General features: G+C 43.2%; 1 protein-coding gene across 1 annotated transcript; it reads right to left on the reverse strand.

Annotated features, from left to right (window-relative positions):
* Window positions 1–377: 377 nt before the first annotated feature.
* Window positions 378–25,982, reverse strand: NEK9 (NIMA related kinase 9). The gene is made up of 22 exons (XM_083611858.1): window positions 24,680–25,982; window positions 22,357–22,534; window positions 21,621–21,676; window positions 19,923–19,993; window positions 19,034–19,139; window positions 18,313–18,444; window positions 17,613–17,723; window positions 17,160–17,224; window positions 16,807–16,857; window positions 15,625–15,817; window positions 14,967–15,111; window positions 14,171–14,371; window positions 13,478–13,524; window positions 12,168–12,323; window positions 11,692–11,800; window positions 10,230–10,391; window positions 8,575–8,745; window positions 8,333–8,395; window positions 7,109–7,299; window positions 4,504–4,665; window positions 3,542–3,754; window positions 378–2,776 (listed from the first exon to the last, which is right to left on the reverse strand). The coding sequence occupies exons 1-22, from the start codon at window positions 24,866–24,868 to the stop codon at window positions 2,654–2,656; spliced, it is 2,895 nt and encodes a 964-aa protein (XP_083467984.1). The 5' UTR covers window positions 24,869–25,982; the 3' UTR covers window positions 378–2,653.
* Between the last annotated feature and the right edge of the window lie 399 nt (window positions 25,983–26,381).

The raw sequence follows: 26,381 nt of genomic DNA on the forward strand, positions 1-26,381 counted from the left end.
CCCTGTCTTCTTAGTGCACTGGTTACTGATGGCAAATAAAGCTGATATTGCTAACGAAATTCACATGACGAAAAATATGAGTGATGATAGCTAATTCTGTAGAGCCAAAGTTGTAGAGATTTTAAGATGTGCCTTGCGGGGGGCGGGGGGGGAGCTAAACAAAACTAGAGGCAAGCTCTGTCACTGAAAGCGCAAGACATCCGTCCTAACATTTCTGATGACTGCAAGTGTACAACCGAGTAATGGAAAAAGTTTGTTCCATTCAAGCAAGATGAGAAGTCCAGAGTTGATGCTGAAATCATGGATCTGTACTTGAGCTACAAGTAAGCATACATTATCTCATTTCTATTAGAAGAATTCAGAACACACGAGGCAAATGAGTGTCAACATTTATTTAAACAGAAAACGTCAAACCATTCCACCATTGAACCTTTCAAAAAATAGATAATGACAAACTAGTTTTCAACTAGAGTGTCAGTGCAGGCATGTTTCACATTCCATTATAACAAATTAACAGCAATGCTAGCAAGAGACTGACATCTACAGAGCTAGCACTGCTGAAAGAAATGGGTCTGAAACTGCTCAAAGGCACACCTGGCCCATTTGCCCTCTAGCCTAGGGCAAGATATGTGTTTAAACTGCTTCTTTGGTTGCATAGCAGGGTTGGTGCATATATTATGGTCTGTAACAGGCACAGCTTGAACAGCGTGAATCCTAAGGCACATACATATATTGCTGTGGAGCACAGATCATCCTCATTATAGTATCTAGTACTCCACAAGATCCAAGGGGGAAATTGTCTGTGCATTTCACTTACCAAACATGTAACACGGAGCAACTCCCATTTGCTCAGCAATTCCTTGAGTTCAGCAATATCCAAGAGTTCATTCTCTCTTAGTTCCTACTTTATAACAGGACAGTCTCTACAGCCGCAACAGCATTCTCATATAAAAATAATAAAACTGCTCCAATACTTTTGGAGACAAGATTATCGATCAAATAACACAATAACCTACGGTTCATTTGGTATTTTATATTCAAGCTCTTCTCCTTCCTCCACCAACAGTAAGGAAAGGCATACCAACACTATTCTTGGGGATGAACAGAAGAAAAAATGGTATCTAAGTCAGTTCCAAGACAGTATTTGGAGAAGAACCAGGTAACTCCTCAACAATGGAACTATTAGGGTAGGATACTCTAGCACCTGTTTCCAGCCAGAAAATGTTTATCAGTCTGATAATAGTTCTAGAAGAGAAAAGTGCATAAGGGGATATTAGAGACAAGTGAATGGAAGATTGTAAACTCCATCTATGACTAGCAAATAAAAGATAAGGGACACAAAATAGATACAGCAACTGTTCACAAAAGTTAGATTAGGGTATTATTTCCTTAAATAAGGAACAGTGGGAATTCCACTCCAGGGTGGGGAGTATGCAGAAGTGGCTCCCAGGAATCACTATTATGCCAATTACACCATTTAGCGAAAGTATCAATTTCATCTTTAAGGTGAAAAGCAGAAACTCTATCTTCAGAGTTCCCTTATATACAGTTTAGAACTGATTAAACTAGAAAGCTTTGAATTGGTATATGTTAGTCTATTACAAGCCAAGATAGCTCAGTTGGTAGAGCATGAGACAATCTCAAGGTTGTGGGTTGGACAAGATGACCCTCATGGTCCCTTCCAACTCTACCAAGTCTATAGTTCTAAGTAATTTATTTGGATAAATTATTAAAGCTGACACTGCTTTCTTCCAGCTTCATCAAGCATTAGACAGGAAATGAAAATACTGATTTGCAGAAGGGGCGCAAAGCCAAGAGGCTTTCAACAACTCACTCCAGTACTCAAACTAAGATGAAAAGAAGAAGCAAATAAGTTGTGTGTCCAATTTCAATTTCACGTAGTCCTTGGCTGGCTTGAAAAATAATTGTTGTGAACTCTAGAACTACAGACTCCTTAGATAACTGGAAAATACAGCCATTTAAAAAAAAATATGTATCAGAACCGTACCTAGAAGTGCTAAGAAAAGGGTGACAGAGATCCTCTCCCTAACATCCCTTCAGTTAAAAGTTAAAAACACCTTCTGTACAGATTGGAGGAAATATAACCAGAAATGCATCTGCAGTGAAAGACAGATTTTCTCTGTTTCCACTTTCAGAGTAGTATTTTTCCAGTGCTTCCCCTCCTACAAAGCTGATGTCCTGCCCTTTGACTTTAGGTTGAAAGCAACCTGGAGCATGACAGTTTGACTGTTATTGTTGGTATACATTTTCTTTCCTTTTTCAGTCGCCAGAAGATGATGTGTCAGGGCTCAATACTGCCTTTGCAAAGTTGGGGGGGGGGGATTAAGGACATGCTATTGGAGCCATTCCTGCGGTGTGGCTACCTGACCTCAAGGGCAGACTGAGATAATGTATTTATAGAGAGGGCAGGCTGCTGATGTCTGAACAGACCCTGGCTTGAACTTTGGGCTCTGCCTTTCTCTAAATGTCCTCCTAGGTTCATAGCTTAGGGAGGAGCTTCCCCTCTTGCATACATGGACGCTGTGAAGACCCTGACCTTCTTGTTCACAAAGGACCTGAAGCCAGGAAACCTGCTCTCTTCATTCAAGTTAGTGTGCTGTGAAATTGGATAGATTCCAGTGAACTTAAAAGACTACAGGCTGAAGCGGCATGAGTCAGTTCCCAGGAGACACCAGGAGTCAGAATCCAAGTCAGGCTTTGGATCTGCTTCCATCTCTTCCTTGGATGTTTGTGTGGCTTTGGAATGAGCCTCAAGCTGCCCAGACAAACAAACAAAAATTACTCCTGATAGAATAAAGAAACACATTATATATTGCACATGAACTCTGTCACTTGGCTGTTCAGTTAAACCGTGTCTGCTGCATTCGGTTATCACACACATGTACAAAGAATAGAATAGTGAGGTTTAGAGTCGAACAACCATCTGCTCAGACTGCCAAGGAAGTGTTATTAAAAAATCTGCTGCTTCCCAGAGACCTGCTAATCTGGAACATATTTATGGGGGGCAGTCTGCCTCTACTATTAGCTAACAGAGCTCAAGTTACACTCCAGACATGGGATGACCAACTGAAAGGAAAAACAAGTATGTTTTAATAATCAACTTTCCCCCCATTATCAGCCTCCAGGGGTCTTCAGGCAGGGGAAGAGAAATAAAAGTGGAGTGATGTAAGAGAGACCCCATTTGTTTCTAGGTTAAGCCAACACTAGCATCCCCAAATGCTGCTGGTAAATGTAGAGTCAGGCATCCTCCAGCCTTCCAACAAAACAGTCATCACTATATTACAGTCAACAATTCCTAACCACAAATCCAACAAGCCCAAGGTTGTCTGAAGCTACTAGATTACTGCAGTATAAGCCACACGTTCTGCATCTCTGTTAGCTTGCATCCAACTTTATCAACTGGCTGCTACAGCCTAACTTCTCTTAATCTAGATCTCAGCACCAATTCCACAGAACTACAGGAACATTAGGAATTACTCCAGCATTTAATATGTCATCCTTCTCACAATGGAAACCTTACCTGCTGTGACCCTTCTGTCCTCCTGGAGAGACTCTGGAGCTGGGCACTGAGACGGTTGGTTTGTTGCTGCAGCATCTGCTGGTCAGCCAAACACTTTGATATTAAGCCATGCAGACGTTCCACTTCAGTCTGCAGCAAACTGCATTTGCATGCAGTTGGTACCCCAAATGTCTTCTGCCCACTACAGGGCTCTGCTGAATCCAAGGGTTGCCGCTGCACAAGAAAGACAGGAGATTCGGGAATGAGCTTGTTTGTATGTACATATACAGGGTGAGTCTTTTAAAAGAGGCCCCGTGGAACATGTGTACTCTGTATCCACAGGCTCTCTTTTAAACGACTCACCCTGTATATCTATGTACAATGTGGAAAATTTTCAAAGCCTATACTTGCAGCAAGCCATGGGTAGAAGATGAGAGCAAAAGTACTGAGAATTTAATACTAAATAATGGAAGCAGAATTCTTGAATAAGTGATGTACTGAAATATTAGCTCCTAGAGAAATCATTGTCAAATCTGTAGCTGCAAATGTCATATGCACTCTATTTTGAGACTGGGTAGGTTAAGACTACATCCTTTCCCACAGCTGTACCTGTTTCTTGAGATGTTTTCTTTCTTTAATTCTCCTCCTCAACCATAATCTGATTTCTTGAAATGAAGGGTAAAAAAGTGCCTTACCAAAGGTGCTCCTTAGGGCAAGGTAAATTAAATTATGAAGCCCTTAAACAGCATCAGTTTAATTCTCAGCAATCTGTCTCCTTGCTAAATCAATTGCTGCTGGGATTAATTTCTCACTGTTATTCACTATTCAGAAATGAAAAGACTACATCCTCTCCTATGTACTATCTCTCTTTCCCATGTAAAGTCTGTATTTATACCAGTCTGAATTATTATCCTTGCATCCTATTTCTACCATCAGCCTCAAACTGTCTTGAAGAGTTCCATATGTTTAGCAATTTACATTACCCAAGATCCTGCTTCAGACTTGTTATCAACATGTGTGGGTGAAGCCAAGTGCAGCCCCTTAAGCTCATTGTAGGGAAGAGTTTCTTTGTCAGATTCTGAAGAGGCTAGGCTCACAAGAGAGGGGTTTTCAGGCATGGGGATGAACTCTGCATTCTCCAGCTCCTGGTTACACACATACAGAGAGAGAGAGAGAGAGAGAGAGAGAGAGAGAGAGAGAGAGAGAGAACAATGTCAGATTTTCTTCACTTTCTTATCTACCTTTGCTGCAATCTGAGGAATATAAAAAAGGAACACAGGTGGCATTCTCTTTCTGTTTAGAAAATAGCCACAGTGTGATTCACACTGCAGTTAATGGCTCTAAGAGTCAAACATGTGGAGGTTTATTAAGATTTACCAATGCACAGTTCACATGTTTCCAAACTTTGTTAAGAGTGTAACGATTTTTTGATTTATATCTTTAGATTTTCTGAATTTATGTATTTTTAATTTTTACAAGGTTTTGTGATTTTATGATGCAATAACAACGTCCTTTATTCTTATATTTATCTTTGCTTATAGCTTCTGACAAAGGAGTTTTTTCTCTGGAACACATTGAGCTAAATGAACATCTTATTCCAGTAAACACTGGAGCCTGTCTCCTTTCTGTTCTACTTGTCTTCGTGCTATTCCACCAAAATATAGCATGTGTCATTGAATGTAACAGAGAGAAATTATGTGTTCTTGCAATATGTATCCTTCTATTCTTAGTGACAGACTGAATTCAATAGAAGTGGCAGAACTGATGAGCTATACCTGCCTATTTGAGGCAGAATCTTGATAGTTTGGGTTTCTGCCCCAATAATATTTTCTTTGGGATGATTCAGTGGATAAGCTTTGTTCAGTGTCAGGATGCAAATGACTGCCAAATTTCATAATGTTTGTTTCATTGGCACTTACAATAGACTGCTGTCCAACAATGGCAAACCATGCTCTGATACGTGTGGATTTATCTGTGAAAGAAAGACTTTGGTATTGCAGCAATGACGGGCTGATATTAAATTTTAGGCTCTGCCACTTTTACTTGCATTTCACTTACTTATCCTGCTGTTCAATTTTACAAGGGAGGTCAACAAAATGTATCCTACACATTATGAACTAATCTGTGCAGTCCTACAAAACTATTTTCTTGTTTCTATGTCGCTTTTTAGGGTTTTGGTACTTATCTATAAACTAAGGAAAATTATCTGAAATGGTTATGTTTTTAACTGCTTCAGAACCTTTTTTAGCATTATAGTCGTACCTCTGAAGTCAAACAGAATCAGTTTTGGATGTCCGTTCGACTTCCAATACATTCGGGAACCAAGGCGTGGCTTTCAATTGGCTGCAGGAACGGCGGACATTCAGGTTCCAAGGAACCCGGAACAATTGGTTTACGGTGTTTGGGAGCCAAAACGTTAATCTTGCAAGGTGTTCAACTTCCGAGGCACGACTATACAGTGGTACCTCTACTTACAAATGTGACCCGTTTCAGGGTGTCTTTCACACCCCCAAAAAGTCAGTGAGTAGAGTGCCGCTACTGCGCATGCGCAAAGCGCAAGAGCGCTTCTGTGCATGCGCAAAGCATGCAGGTCGCTTCTGCGCATGCGCGCACGGCGAACCCCGAAGTAAACACTTCCAGGTTTGCTGCGTTCGTAACCTGAAAAGCCGCAATGTGAAGCAAACATAACATGAGGTATAGAAGAACAGGCACTGGATAAAAAGAGATCTCATTGATACAAAAGGCTAGATGGGATATATTGTAGCTTTAACTTGCTTCAGCTCAGTTATTTTTACTAGAAGCTAATCAGAATGGGAAAAAGGAATTTTATATCAACTTTCAACATCAGCTTTCAGGGCATTTACAAACAAAATGATAAAAAAGCACATCATGAAAAGGAAAATATAAACAAAATGCCAAAGACAGTTTAAAATGGTTTCTACTTTAATCTTAATCTCTCAAGCTTTGAATCTGGATTTCTGAGCCCATTTCTTGTTTATTTGTTTTAATTAGAAATATTTATTCACTGCTAAATCACAAAACACTCCAAGTGGTATACATCGTAAAATTATGGGTTTGGAATTCAAAACCGATCATCCTTCTAATCAAGGTTTCTCTTCCTTCTTCTGAAGTGAGTCTGTTACCTGAAAAGCCCCACCTACAAAGCTTTTCAAACTACGCCCTTAGAAGTGATTCCGGAACAGAGGCAAAATTTACCATGGTGTTTTTATGATTTGCCAAGAAAAGAACATTCGGAAGAACTTTCTGACAGTAAGAGCTATTTGAAAAAGGAGCAGACGACTTCAGAAAGTGGGAGACTCTCCTTCACTGGAGATTTTAAAACAGAGGTTGGATGGGCACCTATCAGGGACTCTTTAGTTGCGATTCCTACACCGCAGGGGCATGAACTAGATTATCCTTAGGGTCCCTTCCAACTCTACAATTCTATGATTCTGAAGTTCTATGATTCCAAAATTCAACTAAACTTCAAGGAGAAACCTCTCACCCAAAAATTCTCCACCTTTATTGGAAAAATGCTATTCAGTTTTCCTGTACCCACTTTGCTTTAGGTGAGATAGAAATTGTTACCTTGCGTAACCAGCTAGGGCAGGAGCTACTGGCAGAACTGCTGTCTGCAACTGCTTCTGTTGCACTAATCCGATCCCCCATCCCATGGTCTGCTTCCATGGTTCCTCGGAAACCTCTGCTGGGGTCAGGGGTCTCAGAGTCCCGCTCGCTTTCCTCCTCTTCTCCTCCTTCAGCTGTAGAGCTTTGGGCCACTAGCAGAAATGGGTAGAGTATTAAAATCCTTAAATATTTCCCTTGTTCGCTCAGGAGCATTTTCAGCCTTGGGAATGCAGGTCTTGTCAGACCTCAGAATGGTGATGCAAAGAGAAGATAATCCAACAGTAAACAACATATGAGACTCAGGTACATCAGCTCACATAGGATCCTGGGCACATTCAGAACATACACACATATACCCCAAAAGGTTTGGAATTATTTTTTACTAGACACACAATTTTGGGCAATTGTAATAAATTATACTAATGTCCATACACCGGTTGTGGGCGGCGTGGAGGGGGAAAGAAACTAATTCACTGGAGACTTACAGTAGCTTACGCTGAGCCAAAAGTTACCACTTTCTGGAAATGCAGACCCCTTAGATTTTTGTGATAGATAAACCTACTATATATTATCAGACATTTGTCTACAAACCATTATTATTTCAAATGTAATAGGAAGAGACTTAATTTAACAACCCTGTGCCTCTTCCCCAACTTTAACTTTCACCATCTTTTTCTTTTCTGGCAATACCACTTATCCATCTTCTTAGACTAGTTCTCCCATCTACTGATTCAACCAGGTGGGCCGAACCAGGTTAGTCAAGGAAAAGAACCTTTGTGCTCTCCGATGTATGAAATGGGGGGGAAAGAATAAGCTACAAAAGTAGAATAATCTACCTGAGGAGTTTTAAAAAAGAAACGGATGGGCTAGGTCAAGATGAGGTTTTCAGATAGGAATGAAGGTACACTGAGTCGGCCCATTTGGTCCATCAAGCAGCAGGCAAGATGGCCTGAGAGCCACATGCAGCCATTGAGGCCTCTCTGGTGGCTCTTGGCAACATCACACCCACACCCACACCCCGCCCAGCCCTCATGCTGCCTTCCCAAAGCCAGATAAGCAAGGCACTGGGCTTGGGGAAAGAGGTAAGAGGGCTCTGACAGGGTCCTAGAGTCCTCCCACCTCCTTCCTAAAGCCTAGTTGGTGTTTTCCCAGCTTTGGCCTATTATTAAAAGCCTGATTACTTACCAGTCCCAATTGAGAGGCCACTGCTACTGGAGCGGAGGATGGTTTTAGAATTTATAACTTTTTCTGGAGAGAAAGTAGGAAAATTTTCTCAGATGAAGGTTCCAAAAACATGCTGACCTATTTCCTTAGAAAGGTTATCATCTACTCTTCCAGTGAACTTGTTACATTTTACATTTCCCTTACGATTCGAGAAGACAAGTATTCCTGAATAGGCTCCTGTTTCCCAACTTTTTAATACTCACCAACAATTATGATGGTGTGCCAGCCACGGCAAGATAAATCTGGGACATAATGCAGGGAACCAAAAATGGGTCGAGGCCATGATGTACAAATATCAGAACTATGAGCCCTTTCTGTTGGTGTCATTGCTAGACGGCCATTTCCACCATTACCCCAGGCAAAGATATGGTTATCTGGGGAAGAGAAAAGTCTTATTAGTCTCAAGTCAAACACTCCAAACTGCCTTCCAAGGATTCCTATACAGCTGCATTTCATTCCACTCAAATGGCTCACCTTTAGTTGAAATTTTAATAATGCAGTCTAGAAGAACACTAGGAGACAGGGGTTGAGAACCTATTTTCCGCGAGGGGCCAGAATGGTGGGTGGGTGGAAGCAGTGGCGTAGCGTGGGTTGTCAGCACCCGGGGCAAGGCAAGTAATTTGCGCCCCCTAACCCATGGATTTGCGCCCCCTAACCCGTGGATTTGCGCCCCCCAACCCTAACCCCCAGATGTTCCGCCCGGTGCGGCCGGCCCCCCCTGCACCCCCCACGCTATGCCACTGGGTGGAAGAACTCCTCAGAAAAGACAAATGCATGTACCTCTAATCCCCCATTGAAACACATACACCAGACACCTCTCAACTTCTCACATGCATATACATACATGCAGTAATATACAGTGGTACCTCGGGTTACATACGCTTCAGGTTACATACGATTCAGGTCACAGACTCTGCTAACCCAGAAATAGTACCTCAGGTTAAGAACTTTGCTTCAGGATGAGAACAGAAATCGCGCGGCGGCAGCAGCAGGAGGCCCCATTAGCTAAAATGGTACCTCAGGTTAAGAACAGTTTCAGGTTAAGAACAGACCTCCGGAACGTATTAAATACGTAACCAGAGGTACCACTGTACTCATACATGCACTCTCACGCCAGGTACGCATCATGCATGCATTTCTAACTATCTCCACTCCAGTTCTTGGAAGGGGTGGCTGGAAAGATCCCTCTGCCTTAATTTAACAGACGATTAGGGATTTTATCACCCTTTATTAGTGCTAAGCACCACAGCACTAAGGTTGGAGACAGGCTCTCTACTTGTTCTTTAGAGAAAGAGCAGACAGATGGTTTATCTCCAATCTTGGATATATGTTGTTTCGCACGAAGATATGAAGATAAAGATCAGGCAGAGCTATCTCTTAACAGTAAAAGACAGAAGGCAGCATTTCTACCCTCACCCCAGAATTACAGTGGCAGTAAAGGGAAAGACTGCCTTTTATTGTCAATGAATAGCCAGAGGGCTTATCTCCAATCTTAGTGCTGTAGTGCTTAGAATGAAGATTAGATATTCCTTTTACTGCCTCACGCCTGACATCACAGGTCATCGGATGTTTGACAGGTGCGTGTAGCTTGCACAAAACAGTTTGGCAAGCCAAATGGGAGAGGTCTGGCAGGCCTACTTAGGCCAGAGGTTCCCAACCACCAGCATATGGCACTCCTGCAGGAACATTATGTTTTGTGTTGCTTTACTACCATTATTGCTAGACAGCAAAGTTCCTCTCCTCTAATGCAAATCAGTCGGGATGTTATTCTCATCCAATACTGTAGGTAGCCACCCTTGGCCCTCTGTAGATGCTGCTTACAAAAAATCATGGCCAACTCACCGGCACCAACACTCACCATCAGTAGCAGCTATAGTGAACTCATCACCACAGGAAACCCTGATGACCTGCTTCCCCCCAAGAGGTCCTCCTAGCAGATTAATACCCAGACGTTTCTTATAGTCTCCAACACCCAGCTGCCCACACTTGTTGGAGCCAAAGGTAAGCAAACGACCCCGTTCTGAAAGAAAAGAAGAACAAGGCTCATTGTGGATACCACATCCATGGCTAAGCTCTACTGGAGAACCAGACAGGCTTCCTCTTTATCTGATAGTTGGGTTTGCTACATCACTGGTAATTCTCAGGTTTCAGATTTTTTTACTAATGTGGAACAGAAACTAATTTCAAAGTCAGCATTGGTCCTGTTCAATAAACCTCGAATAGTTTGCAGAGCTTAAATTTTGAAACAGCAGATTTAAAATACAGTGCTAAATGCAAGGGTGCACTAATTTTAACAAGTCTGTTTTATTAATTTACAATGTTTTCCAGTCGCAAACGGATCTATGTTCGCGAGGGATGTGATGAACAGATTCTGATGTAGAAACATACTTTAATTCCACTCTTCAACACTCAATCCATTACCCTCGTCATTTGTTTGGGCCATTAAGCACCCCCCCACCCCAAGTACCATATTTTTCGCCCCATAGGACGCACTTTTCCCCCTCCAAAAATGAAGGGGAAATGTGTGTGCGTCCTATGGGGTGAATGCAGGCTTTCGCTGAAGCCTGGAGAGCGAGAGGCATCGGTGCGCACCGACCCCTCTCACTCTCCAGGCTTCAGGAAGTTATCCGCAAGCCTTGCAAGCCCAGCGAGAGTTCCCGTGGGCTCACAAGGCTTGCGGGCAGCAGCCTGCAGCCCCGGCGAGCGTCCGCAAGCCTTGCGCGGCCGGCGGGAGGTCCCGCCTAGCGCGCGAGGCTTGAGGCGGCAGCCTGTTGCCCGAAGCACAGGGAGCCCTCCGGAGAGCTCCCCGTGCTTCGGGCGAGTGTCTGCAAGCCTTGCGTGGCCGGCGGGAGGTCCCGCCCGGCGCACAAGGCTTGGGGCGGCAGCCTGCAGCCCGAAGCACGCGGAGCCCTCCGGAGGGCTCCCCGTGCTTTGGGCGAGTGTCTGCAAGCCTTGCGCGCCCGGCAGGAGCTCCCGCCGGGCGCGCGAGGCTTGGGGCGGCAGCCTGCCGTCCGAAGCAGGCGGAGCCCTCCGGAGGGCTCCCTGTGCTTCAGGTGAGTGTCTGCAAGCCTTACGCAGCCTGCAGCCTGAAGCACGCGGAGGAGCCCTCCGGAGGGTGCCCCGTGCTTCAGGCAGGCGTGTGCAAGGCTTGGGGCGGCAGCCGCGGCTGGGGGGGAAATAATTTTTTTTTATTCATTTCCCCCCCGCCAAAAACGAGGTGCGTCCTATGGGCCGGTGTGCCCTATAGAACGAAAAATACGGTATTTTACAGATTTTATTTTGTAAGAATAAAATACAATTACAATGGGATTAGATCTCACCATCTATGGCAGCTGTGTGTGTCTTTCCTGGGGCAATGGTGCGAACTTTGTAGAAGGAGAGTTTCTTGGCCAAAGTGAAGCAGGTGGTGTATGGAATTTCTTGGTAAGCCTAAGGGAAGAGAGCAGACGGTCCAACAAATCTATCCATGTGGTGCATCACTAAGCCATAGTATCATACAAGTCCTTCCAAAGCAAACAATTTTTGCCTAGATCAAATTCTATTTTCTTGTACAGACTGCTCAAATACACCCAACCTGTAGCTGAATGTACCACACAAAACTGAAAGCAGCCTACTGCCAAGCATGGTATATCACATTAGTTTTTCTTTTCCTTCTATGGCTCCAACCTAGTACTCAATAAATATGTTATGTTTCATTTATTAATGATTATTGAAAATAAATTCATTTTTATTAATAGATACGTGTTTGCTACTTCCAGAACTTTATTTCCCACGCAATTTGAAAATTACTACTCACGTCGTGATTAATGATCCCTGAAGTGCATTGGTTCAGGCCCAGTTTGTTGAACTCATTCAGACCGCAAGCCAAAACCTTGCCTGCCTGTGTGAGTAGGAAGGTTCCATCACTGCCGCACTGGACTGAAACAATATTGGAAGTCTTCTGAATTTCTACCTAGAGAGGAGAAACATGATACATCCTTGCAACAGAATAATGCAGAGTCAACAAGTAAGAGAAATTTTAGTTCAATAGCAGAGTAGATGCTTTGTATGAACAAAGTCCCAATGCAATCCTTAGAACCTTCACTTTTAAAAAAGGATGAAGTAGCAGGTGACATGAAAGACCTCTGCTTAAAACCTTGGAGACCTGCTGATAGCAAGAGTAAATAATTCTGGGCAAATTGGACAAATACTCCAACCTGGTTTGATAAGGCTCCTATGTTCCTAAGTGAAGACCAAATATAATAATATCTGGACTAGGTAGAAAGGAGATCCAGCACCGAGAGCCTTCTGGTGGTTCCCTTGCTGCAAGAAGTGAAGCAACAGGGAACAGGCAGGGTGCCTCCTCAGTAGTGGTGCCAGAGTTAGAAACTGAGATATGAAAGCTAGGAGCTAAATGGAACCATAAACCTACACAACAGCAGAATGTCTAGGTGCTTTTATAACAAGAATACAAAGATGTAAATGAATGAACTGAAACTAAAATATTATGCTCATTTTTCACATGGTCTAGTCCAGGGGTCGGCAAGGTTTACCTCGCCTGGGCCGGTTCACTCCCGCGGAGATCGCTCCGTGGGCCGGATTGCGTCTGTGCAGATGCAATTTCTGGTGTCTGCGCATGTGCAGAAACGATTTCTGGCACCGCAGAAGTGAGTCCCTGCTCTGCGCTGCGCCGGTTTAGCGCAGCACACGGGGACTCACCGAGTGGGCAGCTCATGGGCCGTTTAAAAAACCCCCAAGGGCCACTTGTAGCCTGTGGGCCGCAGGTTGCTGACCCCTGGTCTAGCCTTCCCCTGCCCACCTCCCTAATTTTCTTAAGAGGGTCTCTTCTCCAGTCTTCAGAGAGTAGCTGGAAGTGGGGAGGCAGAAAAGGTCCTCCTTTTCTTCCACTCTGCCGTTTTAGTCTGAAATCTTAGGCGCAATAAGAAGCGATCTTTGAATTACTTTCTTCCACCAGCTTATCCCTACTGATTATTGAACTGTAGCAAATTCGTGGTCTTGAAATTGTAACTTTAGAAAACTGTCTTAAGAGAGGACATACTTCACAACAGAGCCACAGTGGACCTGTGTGAAGCCCATAAAGTATGGCAAAAGTCTAGTCAGTTTTACCTTCTGTGGGAGGCAGTGATCCTCTTCTGAATCCAAACCTAAGCGACCTGCAATTGAGAAGAGACAATAATGAGAAATTTCCTAGTGCTGAAGGCAGTGCCATAGCTAGGGGGGGGGATTGGGGTTTTTGCCCCGAGTGAAGCATCTAGAGGGGCGCCATTGAGGCTCCAAACCTGTGTGTTTGTACACAAATGCGTGGGGTTGTGTGCGCGCGCGCGCCAATCTGGGTCTTTGACCTGGGTGAAGCAAAGCCTAGTTTCGCCCCTGGCTGAAGGACACTATTACAGATAATGACTTTCAGATTTAAAGCAGACTGTCCAGTCTGAGGAAACAGGGCTGCCTCATTTCTCATGTTCACAGATCCAACATCATAGATATGACCATCCATCTTTCCAGAATTAAGGATCCCAATTTAATCTGATGTCTTTCATAACAGTAAAAGTTGGATCTGTCACCGGTCAGTTACCAAAACAGTGCCTCTCAATTGCCTGTGATTATACTGTAGTTACATTTTTATTTCACACAAAAAATTATACCATTTGATTTTAAGAAAACATCTAAGTGGTTCACAACCATATAAAATGAAACTTGAGAAGGAGCATGCATGTTTTTCCTTCGAATGACTCTTTTTGTGTGCATTTTGCCTCAGTCTCTACTGCCAGTATTAGAGACTGCAGACAGAAAGCCACATACCATATTCGCCACAGCCCCACGTGTAGACCTCTCGGTTTCGGGTCAGCACAGCCACATGGTTATCTCCACAAGAAACCTGCTCCACCGGGTTGCTGAGGAACACGGTCAGCTGCCTGGGCTCCAAAACCTCAGAACCAAATGCCTTGGAAACACCTATACAGCCATAGTAGTCTGAGCCGAAGGCAAAGGCTTGACCCTCATCTACATGAAAGGAAGGGACAAATGAGTAAGATACGAGATTCTGACTCCTTCAAACACAGGGAAACCAGACTACCATGTTATCTCATTATCTAGATAAAGTTGGGTCAATTACATGCTTGGACTAATGTGCCCTGCCCTGCTTCCACTAAATGATAGGGTGCCCCATATCTACACCGTGTATGCATATCACAGAGGTTACCATGCAGAATCTTGTTTGACTGTAAAACATGTTTTCTTCCTCATCTGTTTGTGTTTTATTGTATTGGTTTTATGCTGTATATAGATGTTGGTGATATATAAATGTTTAAAGCAACATGAAATAAATATTGATCTTAGGAAGCTGCACTAATTCCAGTGCAGCAGTACAGCAATTCCCTGTATTTACCTATGCCATAATATTTCATGCTCTCTTGCTGCAAAGGTCATTTTCTTTTTCAGCCAATACATATGTTATTTGTTTATTTATGTTTTAAATTTATGCATCACCCTTCATCCAGGGACCACAGGGTGGTTTACAATGTATATAACAAAAACAGGATAGCATTTGAGTTCTTCCACACCATTTATCTGCTGGTACATTTTACCTGTCTCTTACCTGTAATGCAGACAGTAAAGTCATCTCCACAAGACACTTGGCGAATGGCTTTGCCCTGCAGTTTTTCCACATGCTTAGGCTGCCGATAGGAGGCTTTGTCTCCATGTCCCAGCTGGCCATGCAATTTGGTGCCCCCTTGCATGTTCTGTAATATGCAGAAGCATGGTAAAGGATGCATCCTGGGAACTCCAAGGAGCATTATTAGCAGGTCTGATGCGAAGGAACCAAGTAACAAACTATATATACTTCAGCTGGGATCCTGAGAGACCCATGTACACCTTCATGCACACACCGGGGAGAGTGCCCTATTTTTCTTTCAGCAACAGCCTCTCACATGTTATACGGTGTTGCTGCACTTGTCTGAACCTTTGGGGCGTTTTCCGGGAGGTGAAATAACTGCTGCCATGTTCAGAAGGCAAAACAAACAAACAAACAAAAACCCTGTACATGTTTTAGACCTTGAACTTAAGCAGCATAAACTCTTGAATGGGGAGTAACACCTCTTACAACTTTTTGCAACTTATTAACTAGGAATATCCAACTGTACTGACAATCAGTAGTGATGTGACACCTTAAATATGACTCATGCAAGATCCATTCTGCACTGCCTTCACACATTATCCAACTTTCCAAAGTACTTTTCATACACTTCACTTACCACCCACGTATAGAGCTCCTTTTCCACTGTAACCACTGCAAAATGGGTGTTTCCTGCACAGACCTGTCGTGCACTGCAGCCACTTTTAATGGCATCCAGCTTCTGAGGGGATGACTTCCCACCCCCCCAGACATATACTTCACTCGTGCGTGATGTCACCACAGCAATAGGAGCCTCGTTCATGGTGCTTGTTCTGTAAAACATGAGGTCAATAGGGGAGTTATGAAGAGTCATCACTGTTTAGCATGAGTAGCTTTAGAAGCCCTGAAATAGAAGACGAGCTGGAAGAAAATTAAATTCCCAGGTTCCAGGCAGAAACATTTATATAAGCCTTAGTGGTACTCGTGTTGTTCAGAAGCCACATAAACAGCATTAGGAATTTAAAGGTAGGGAACCTAGGGATAGATAAACAAAGGTTGAAGAAGATTACTCCAATCTGCATACAAATAAAGATCAGAATCCAATTTGATGACTCAAGCAAGGCTTTTGAATTTCCAGAAACAGTAGCATGAGCGAAGCTTCACAGTTAAAAATTGAAAAAAAATATGCAAACACTTCAGCAACTTTGTTTAGAACATCAACATTTTGTTACACGCAAATTTACAGCATTCCATGAAGGATAATCTTCCACAGCAAATGGCTTTTATCTTAAAGAGAAAAAAACGTAGTAATATCAGCAATGCAGTATTTTTTAAGTGCAGTTTGGTGTCAAGTCAATAGGTGGCATACAACTAAACAGTTCTGCTAGCTGCGCACAAGGACTTTTAGCTGCACAATGGAATTTCCCCACCTTCTCCTTGTGCATCCCCTGAACAGATTTAAGTGTCACAACAGGAAGAGTTGTGGGCAGGTAAGTTCCACTGCGCAGCTAACTCCTTGCATTAGCAGAACTGCTTAGTTGGATGCTGTCCAATTCAAATCTGTAGAGAAGAATGGGCACAGTTTACAACAAGAGTGGAAGCTGCCTTCTTCCCTTTTGGAACTCAAGACAGTGTACACATTGTACGGAGGTGGTCTCCCATCTAGGTGCAGACCAGACTCAGACCCGCTTAGCTTCAGCAAGGTGGTAGCCTCATGCATTACCTAAAAGATAACATTGAAAGTGTGAAGCAATCAAGTAAGGGTGAGTACGTCTAGGGACCTATTTCCTTTAATTCCGCTGTACAACACACACTCCATTACCTTGGTCGTTTGTTTGGGCCATTAAGCAGCACAACTTTCTCTTCCATCTCCCTGCCATGAAAAGAAAAAGCAATAAGAAGAATAGCAACCATCTATTATTACAGCACTTCTGACAGGGGATTCCAACAGGCTTAACAGACACTAAATGCCATGCAGAAGAATTCTACCTAATCCTACTAGATGGCCCTCAGGGTCCCTTCCAACGCTATGATTCTAAGATGTGCCTCATTGGTCAATGGCCAAAGTGAATGAATGTGGGAAGCATTGACATGACTAGTAGGCTGTACAAGATTCTGTAGCTCTCTCCCAAACAACATGGCCTGTTCATGTCCAAGGAATGTACAACTCTTTACCTCCTGTGCTTGCTGATAAGGGGACTCTCAAGCAGCTCATCAGCAGTCGGCCTCTTCTCAGGATCCTGAAAGAGGTGAGTGACAGGTCACTCCCTAAGGAAAGGGATCATTTTTCAACAATTAAGTCTCAGGGCAGATTAACTAACCGCATTCTTATGGTCTTTACCCATTTCCCCAAAACACAGAGAATCAACGGAACATTAAAGTTAGCAGAAAGTGTCAAGTTAAAGGCCACTGTAGATTCTTCACTTCAAATACAAAGGTATTTTAACAGTTTCTAAGCTGCTGCAGATCTTGGGCAGCCAAGAACACACATTCTGCAGAGCCCATACACAAGGATGCCCAGAAACTTACATATCCAGTCTTGTAATTAATACAAGGCATTTACCCCACTTTCCTCTGAAGTTGTGTCACTGAGGCAGCAAAGTTGAAAGAAAATTGTATCTCACCAACCTGATCAAGGCAGGAGTGGACCATGTGGATGAGGTCCAGAGAATAAACACTGGAATCTACCTCCATTGCTCGGTTCCCTTGCACAATCTTCACACAGAGGTTCAAGGGATTCTAGAAGGGAAATAGTGTGATCATTCAAGTGCATCTGGAGAACCTGTTTAAGAAGATGTCCTGTGGATCTGCATTATATCCTCTCTCTCTTTGATTGTTTCAGATGTTACGTACTATTGGAACATAGCTCCGTGGCAGAACATTTGCTTTTCATGCAAAAAGTTCTAGATTCAATTCAAGCATCTCCAGGTAAGGCTGGAAGAGACTCCTACCTGAAACCCTAGACAACCACTTTCAGGCAGTGTAGAAAATACCAAGCTACATATAGCAACTTTATGATTCAGTAGAAGACAGCTCCTATACACTTTCTAGATAAGACTCAGAACATCAGCAAGGGACAATTTACTGGGTGATATCCAAGTAAGTCACATTCAGAACCACTTAAATCAATGGACTTGTTATTTGGGTCCATCAATTTCAAGCATGATAATCATCCCTGAACAGGAGACACCCAACTGACCTACAGCTCTCACTGTAACACATTCTTCACAACTGGGGGCTCCCTCTCACTCTCTTAAGCACACACAGAACATTAAAAATGACGAAAGGAAATTATGTAGTGTTAGTGACCAGCATAGGTGTGACTTACTGTTGCATCAAAAGTTCTTTTCAGTGTGAGGAGCTCAAAGGCAACACAACCAACTGCCCAGATATCAGATTTGAAGTTGTATTTTACTCCCTGGCAGAGCTCTGGAGACATGTAGTACGGGGTTCCTACCAACTACACAACAGAGGAAAAATGTTAGAGGTAGTCTGTCCAACTCCTTGATACCAGTGGATCAGACACAGTTCATTGTTTTCCCTGCAAGTGCTAATTTCTAGTCATTTTTTATAAGAACACCCATCTCCCAAACATGCTTATATTGTGCTTCAGCATGCAAAGTAAAACTTAACTACTGGATTATAAGACATCTTCTATTCTCTTTCTGGGCTGGCCCAATACTGTTTTGTCACTAAAGGCAGAACAGAAAATGCCACTCCAACCCTCCCACTGCCTCTGCTGCACACCTACCGCCTGCATGCCCACGCCACCTGCTTCTGGGTGACAAACAGGTGCAGCAGCAACAGCATGACTGCATGGCTGTGGGCATGCAGAAGAGAAGGAGGCAGTAGTGGTAACTTACAAGAATGCTCCACGGAGGCTGGATCTGCTGCCCTTCCCAACTGAAGGCTTGCAAATCTGAATGAATACATATTTGCTAATAGCAGGTTACAAAGTAACAGGATATATTATATTTCTAACAAGACAATTCAGAAGTGGAGTAGGAAAAGAAGCAAACAGCATTAGTTTCAAAGTTTCAGACACTCACTGTTTCAGCCATCGAGTACTCAGAGTTCAGCTTTTTCGCCAAACCATAGTCACCCAGTTTTATAAGATTTGCTTTAGTGAGGAAGATATTCAATGTCTTTATATCTCTAGAAAAAGAAGCATTAAAGTGATGTAGTTCTTCCAGTCACCAGGTGTAGGATTCAGTATGCTGCTATTCCTCCTTTATTAATGTTACTGTGAAAGGATTTAACTCATTCCTCCCCACGCCTGATGTCACAGATTTTCGTAGCCCTACAACAGCTGGTGGTACCAAGGTTGAGGAAGACTGCACTAGGGTATTTAATTATCTGTAATATAGGAAATCCAATTTCTGTGCTAAGAAGAGTGAAGCAAATCAGATTGCTTCCCTTTACTCTACTTTTAGGATGGCATCCAATGCACTTGTTCCATTAGCACAAGGATTTCCATTTGCGTAACAGGACTCCCTGCCCCACACATGCACCCAGTGCACTCCCAAATCTGCTCCAGTGGGTTGGAGGAACCCACAGATTTAGGGAGCATGTGGGAGGCTCACATGGACAGCTGGGGAAGTTTCACTGATAGAACAAGCATATTTAATACCGCCCACAATTTGTTATGATAAATATTTATTCCCTGTCATCATATCAAATGCCCTAAGCAGTTAACAACAATAAAAATACCAATTACAATAAAATACCAAGTAAAATAAAATGCTGTTAGTAAAATATTTAAAAATAACAACAGACCATTTAAAATGGAACCACTGCTGATGCTCAAAAAATGCAGCAAGGGAAAAACTAACTACAGTAAAATGGTAATTGCAGCAGCAGGCTATCAATACTCTCAAGCCTGTTTTACCTTCAGGCACTAGGCCACAAGTTAGCCCAAGCTTCATTAATCACATCTACCTGTGAAGGATTCCTTCCCTGTGGATGCAGCTCACTGCTGATGCAATCTGAAATAGGTACCACACTACCATCTGCAAAGAAAGAGAGTTCACATGGGAAACACTGCAGGAAGTTTATTTTAGAAAGATAATTTTATTATTCCAATATGAACAACTCAGTGTTGAGATCTTTTTCAAGGTATAATCTTTCCAGGATAACGTGGTCTCCATGGTGTAAAATGACAAGTGCTTGTCTCTTCACGATATAGTTTATTCCAGCAAATGAAAATGTTTAATTGTAAAGGCTACTGCCAGAATCTGTCAGTTACAAACACTTGTTATATGCTTTTGAGTTTAGTTTTAGCTTTTTTAATTGTTTTAATATGATGGTTTTTAGAATGCTTTAAATCATTTTGAGCACTAATTCTAGATGCACTTACTAGGGAATAAGCCCAACTGAACACTTACTACTGGGACTTACTACTGAATAAACATGCAAAGTATTGCACTGTCAGCTGCTGTAAATATGACTAACAAATTTATAAATAAATAAAAATCAGTAATTGCATGTATTATTCTACTTACCAAATTTAAAAATTAGATTAAGGATATTGAAGAATGTAAATGCTTTTGTTCCTTTTAAAAAAATATAGAATGGAAGAGCAAGTTTGGAATTCTAAGCATACTGGCAGGAATAATCAGTTTCTACATTAGAGTTGCTATCCTACGATTTGCTGTGTAATTGTAGTCATGCAGATTCTTAAATCTCTTAATAATAAGCCAAGGGGAACCTACAGAAAACTAGTAATAATAGCTAACCACAGTTAGGCTGCAATCCTATATATACTTACCTGGCAGTAAGTACCACCGAACACAGTAGGTTTTAATGCTGAGTAAACATGCACAGGGATTGCTCTGCATAAGAATCCTACAGATAGACACTTACTGCACTACTTACAAGCCATGTTTAGAAATATGGGCTGAATATCAGGCCAAAATAAAAAACTAAAAAAGATAAAGACTGTGAAATCACAGAACTAATTACCACGGCATGGCAACCCCTCTGCCTCCTCCCATGTGTACTTTCCCATTCCACAAGGTCCTTAAGCACAACCCTGTTCTTTATGCTCTCATTTACTAAGACGAGTACCATTAGAGAAAGGAGTAAGATCTTTACAAAGGTTGTGTTTACACCCTGGAGCTCCCTTCCCAAGCAAGGCTTGCTCCCTAACTGTACTCTTGTCATACAGTGAAGAACAGTTCTGCTACTAAAGAACTTTTTTCACTGCAATTCTGCTGCTCACTTTTCTATGCTATTTTTAATTGTTCTCAAAATTACACTAACTGTTTAATTAACTATTTTATTTTTAAAAAGACTTAATCTTTTTATTTATTTACAAATAAAATGTAACATTCTACAAGATTATTTGTAAATTAATGAACAATCCCAGAAGAATACCATTCCATGGGGGCAGGGAACAAAAGACCTGGACACCACTGAAACCCAAGTAACATCTTTATTCTTGCTAAGTGATCAACAACGAAGGATCAAAGTGTTCTGTTCAAGACTGGAACACCAGGAAAAGGCTAATTGTTTCCTGGCACAAGTGATGCAATTTGCTAATACTATAGCAATAAGAATGAAATAAATACTGGGAAAATGTGGCACATCAAACAGTACTAAACTCTGTTCTGTTACTTCTCAGTTTGTTCAAGTTACCTCTTCCTCAAACAACTTGTCTTTCTGCCGCAGGATCTTATCATAGAGATTTCCCCCTGCAATTAAAAGAGAGAAATGCTTACCTATCGATTGTAAATGTTCTATTAGCATTTACCAGAAATCCTCCAGGAATTTGCCATTTCCCCAAGCTTTTTCATTATTATAACTATCACCTGCTCTTTACCCTAAGCATCCCAAGGCAGGTTACAACAATCCAAAATGCAGTTTAAAAGTATTAAGAACTTATAATTAAAAAATACAATCATCATCTTTTGTTGTTTTTTTAAGGGTGGGTTCTGAAAATGCACATCTCAGGTGTCAAAGGCCAAGGCAAAGAGGTGTGTATTTTTTAGTTGCTGAAAGCTGTATAATGAAGTTGCTAGATGCGCCTCTGTGGGGAGGGAGTTTCATAACTTAGGGGCTGCCACAAAGAATGCCCTCTTCCAGGCTTCCCCTGCAAGATTCTGCAGATTTGTATCTGATTTATTGAGCATTTAGTGCCTCATCTTTCCTTTAGCTATTTCTGCTTCCCAAGTTTCTTCTTCCCACAAATACATTTTAGAATATGTATCTGCAAAACGTAAGTGGCAGTTCTCCAAGATGACTCTGGTTTGTGTTAGAACTGTCACTAAAGCCTGCCATCTATAAACAAGACAAAGTGATTCTGCATTTCATCTTCCCCCACAGAACCTAAGATGGAAGAGATGTCTGCTGTTTACAAGACAAGAGTTCTCACCATTACAGTATTCCAGTTCAATCAGAAGTGTAGTGTTATCCATGAAGTGATTGTAATAGGCAATGATGTTGTCATGTTGCAAAAGTGCAAGGATAACAATCTCATTCAAAGCATCACGCCGTTCTTTTTCTGACAGTCTTGTAAGATCCACTTCCTTCCACACTACAAGTGAGTCATCCTGGAATACAAAAAATCTAGTTAGTTAAATGCACGTTTAATTTCTTACAAGGTATCAATCTTTTTTGCATTCACTTTCAGATTTAGTCTGAAAAATTCTCTGTGGGCATTTCCTTATTTCTGATGCCAAAAATCGCTATCTACAACTAACACTCTCTTCCTTTTGAATAATTATCAAATAGCATAAACTTTTCAGAAGAAAGGTTATTGTTATTTCATACACAACTCCACACAAACACTGTCTAAATTCGCTAACAGGAATTGATTAGTTCATAGGAGTTGTCAGATATTCCAGCAACAACATTATATTAAAAATGATATAAAAACTTGGGAGTAATTAGTATTATATCCTTGAAGCAGATTCCTGATCATTCTATGGTTTTATCTTGCCAGTCAATTAACTCCCTGAAGCTATAGCAGAATCTGTGATCAGGGGCCTTCAGGTTCTCTGTAATGCCATATTAAAAATATATCACAGACTGAACTGTGCCATCAAGTTTCCTTTTCCGCACAGGAAATGCTGGTGAACTGCCCTGAGATCTTTGAAGGGCGGTATATAAATTACGTCAATCAATAAAGAAATAATAACCTACCACTGTTAATGATGCATAACAATTAATAAAATGGAAATATATCAAGGGAAGAGTTTGGCTGATATTCTGGAAAGTGACAGAAGTGGGCATTTCTACCTCAACCTCCAAAAACCACAACTACACATCTTCGGGTCCTTTAAATTAACTGGGCCCTGTTAGCCTTTTTGCTGAGGAAGCCAATGATAGATGTACCCTTTCACAATCTATATAGCACTGACTAGGGTTGCCATATTTTGAAGAGCAAAAAAGAGGATGCTATGATGGCTATTCAAAGCAAATAAATGCATTTTGTCTCAAATCTCACCTCTGAAAAAGAGGACATGTCCTGGAAAAACAGAACACATGGCAACTCTACCACTGACTCGCCAGCTCTGCAAAGGTTAGTGTCTATATGGGTGCGACACTTATAACCTTGTGTAAGACACTTTCCTTAAAAGTTGTGCTTGTTTTTTCTGTCTATGACTATCCTTTGTTATCAGCCTCTGTGCACTGTAAATGATATGCCTGGCATATCCTTGCAGAAATATGATGCAGCTCTACAGCTGCCTTCTCCCTCTTCCATCCTGTCATTCTTTTTATCCCTGTACAGGAAGCTGTTTGAGAGGAAATATCACCACTACATCCTTGTGCCACATTTCATTTTCAGCTACCCAAATTCCATCAGCTTCCAAGTGCCAAATTAGAACTGGGAATTAACAACTGGTATCAATGGAAGCATCTCTCCCACGCCAAACAACAGCTTCAATTTTAGTTGAGATCATGGGCCAGGAGAAAAGCGTTTACCCCTTTCCTTATGAATATCCAGATTAACCAGATGACATTTTCAGTTAAAGAATCAATCACACAACTCCAATGAGGCATTTAGCAACAAGTGTCGTTTAGCCCTAATTGCACCCAGTTCAAATTAACGCAACAGAAGCTCCTGGGTTTTGCACCCTCCTGATTTGATCAACCCCTATCAGAGAGGCATATGTCTTCTGAGGGGCTCTCACACTTTCCAGAATCAAGAACTGCTTTGTCATTTACCCTCCTGTGATAGCTCAGTTGGTACAGCATGAGATTCTTTATCTCAATATTGTGGGTTCAAGCCCCTCCTTGGGGAAAAGAGTCCCTGCATTGCAGGGGGTTGGACTAGATGAGCCCCCCCCCCATGATCCCTTCCAACTTCGTGATTTCCGAAGTGTTAACTCGTGTCTTCCTTTGCGAACAACTCCCCTGAAGAATTGTTCACACTTTAGCCTAAGTATTCGCGCAGACGCTACTTGGATGCACGGCCAAAGTTTGCTTGCTTGCTTGCTTGCTTTCCTGGCTGGGTCTCTGGCGTCTTTGAACATCTGCAGGATATGTCAGTGACAAGGGAGGGAGGGAACCCCGAGGGGGTGGCTATCTAAGGAGCATTTCGTGCCCAATAATACTGCCCTCCTTCGCGGGGTTAGAGCTGGGATTCAAACAACGGGGGAGGAGGGGAGCCTCTTCAGCCAACGCGCCCGCAGATGGGAGGAGGGAAAGAATGGCGGGGCGAGGCGGAGGCGGCGGGGCGGGCGCAGATTTACCTCGGTCCGGCGGTACAAGGTGGCCTCTCCGAAGGCGCCCCGGCCCAGGACACGGATGGGGGCATAATGCAGCTCCTCTTGCTCGCCGCCTAGGACAGGGCCAGGCCGGGGGCCGCTCCTGCCGGAAGACTCGTTGTCGAAGTCGGAGTTGATGGAGTCGCAGTGCCTCTCGTACTCGCCCAGAGACATGGCTGCTGCCCGCCTGCCCTGGGGCTGAGGAAAGGGGCGCCGAGGCTTCCCTGCCGCAGGGCTCGAGCGCCAGCCGCGGCCCCGCTGCTGCGAGGGAGACGGTGGGCAGCAGCAGCAGCTTCCTGCTGTGGCCTCAGACGCTGCCGCGGATTCCACGGGGCTCCGGCAGTGCGCACGCGCGCGCCCCTCTCGCGGCCTCAGAACCAGGCGAGCAGCAGGGTCCCGTCCCCCCCCTCGGGCTGCCCCTTGCCTTCCTTCACCGGCTTCCCGGAGGCCCCGCGGGCCCCCTACGCTCCATGTTGGCGGCTTCTCCCGACCCGGAACCACTTCAAGCCCAGGCGCGGCCTCGCGGCAGGGAGGTTCGCGACAGGCCGTTGGCGAACCAGGCGCGAGGCCGAGGGGAGAGCCACGCGGGGAGCTGGCGGGAGCAGCGCCTCCGAGGCGGCGTCTGTGCTGCGGGGCTGTCGTGTGCGCGCCTCGCTTGCATTTCAGAAGACACCGTCGGCGTCCCTGCCGAGCCCCAAAAGGCAGCTCGCTATTGTCCCGGCTCTATATAAAATGATGGGGCGGCTGTTGCTTCGCGGGGATTTGAGCCGGATCCTCCCATGCCGCTTAGGGCTGTCCCCTTTTTGCAACAAGCGATAGTCTCCCCCTCGAGGTGCTTGCTTGCATCCCGGGCCAAGGGAAAGCGCGGCCACCGGCTGCCCTCCGGCGTTTTAAGCCGGGTTTTTTTTTTGTTTGTTTGTTTTTACTAGCGTCGCTTCACCTAGTTTTGGCATTTCCCGTGACTAGAAATAAAAAGGACATTTGGCCGGTGACTTCGTTCGAAAGATTCCCGGTGTGAAGTAAACCCATTTACTACAAAAGGGTGAGCAGCACGAATCATCCACAATGAGCTTCGTGCTGTCGCGGTTTCCACAGCTGTTGGCAGAATATGTTCCACGAGTTTTTAGCCCTGAAGATGCTTCCGGACTCTGCATATTAGGACAGTTGTTCACGTAGGTTTTTTAGTAGTCTGCATGCACACTTAAAATATACAGACACAAAAAGCCCACAAAAACACAGTATCTCTGTGGAACCCTCCCTTCAGATGTCAAGGAGAAAAATAACTACGGCACCTAACTTTTAGAAGGCAGCCCTATATCGGGAAGTTTTTAATGTTTGATTTTTTTATTATGTTTCGATATATGCTGTAAGCCACCCAGAGTGGCTGGAGAAATCCAGCCAGATGGGCAGGGTATAAATAATAAAATTGTTGTTGTTGTTATCTACACGTTGGTTATTCTTGGAAACTCCTGTGTAGGTATTTGTATATGAAACAGATAATTATTAGTAAAGTATCACCAAGGTATGCATTCTTTTTCTCTTACATGGATGGTGAGCAATGGACTGAATATTCACTTAAACATGAAAGAATTGAGTGCTCCATTATTATCCCTCACCACTGCACACCATTCTTCGTTAACATATACTACTGGGCACTATTGAAGACACTGTATTCAAGGTTATTAAA

The sequence above is a fragment of the Podarcis filfolensis genome (assembly GCF_964270895.1).
Source record: "Podarcis filfolensis genome assembly, chromosome: 1".
NCBI classification, from domain to species: Eukaryota; Metazoa; Chordata; class Lepidosauria; order Squamata; family Lacertidae; genus Podarcis; species Podarcis filfolensis.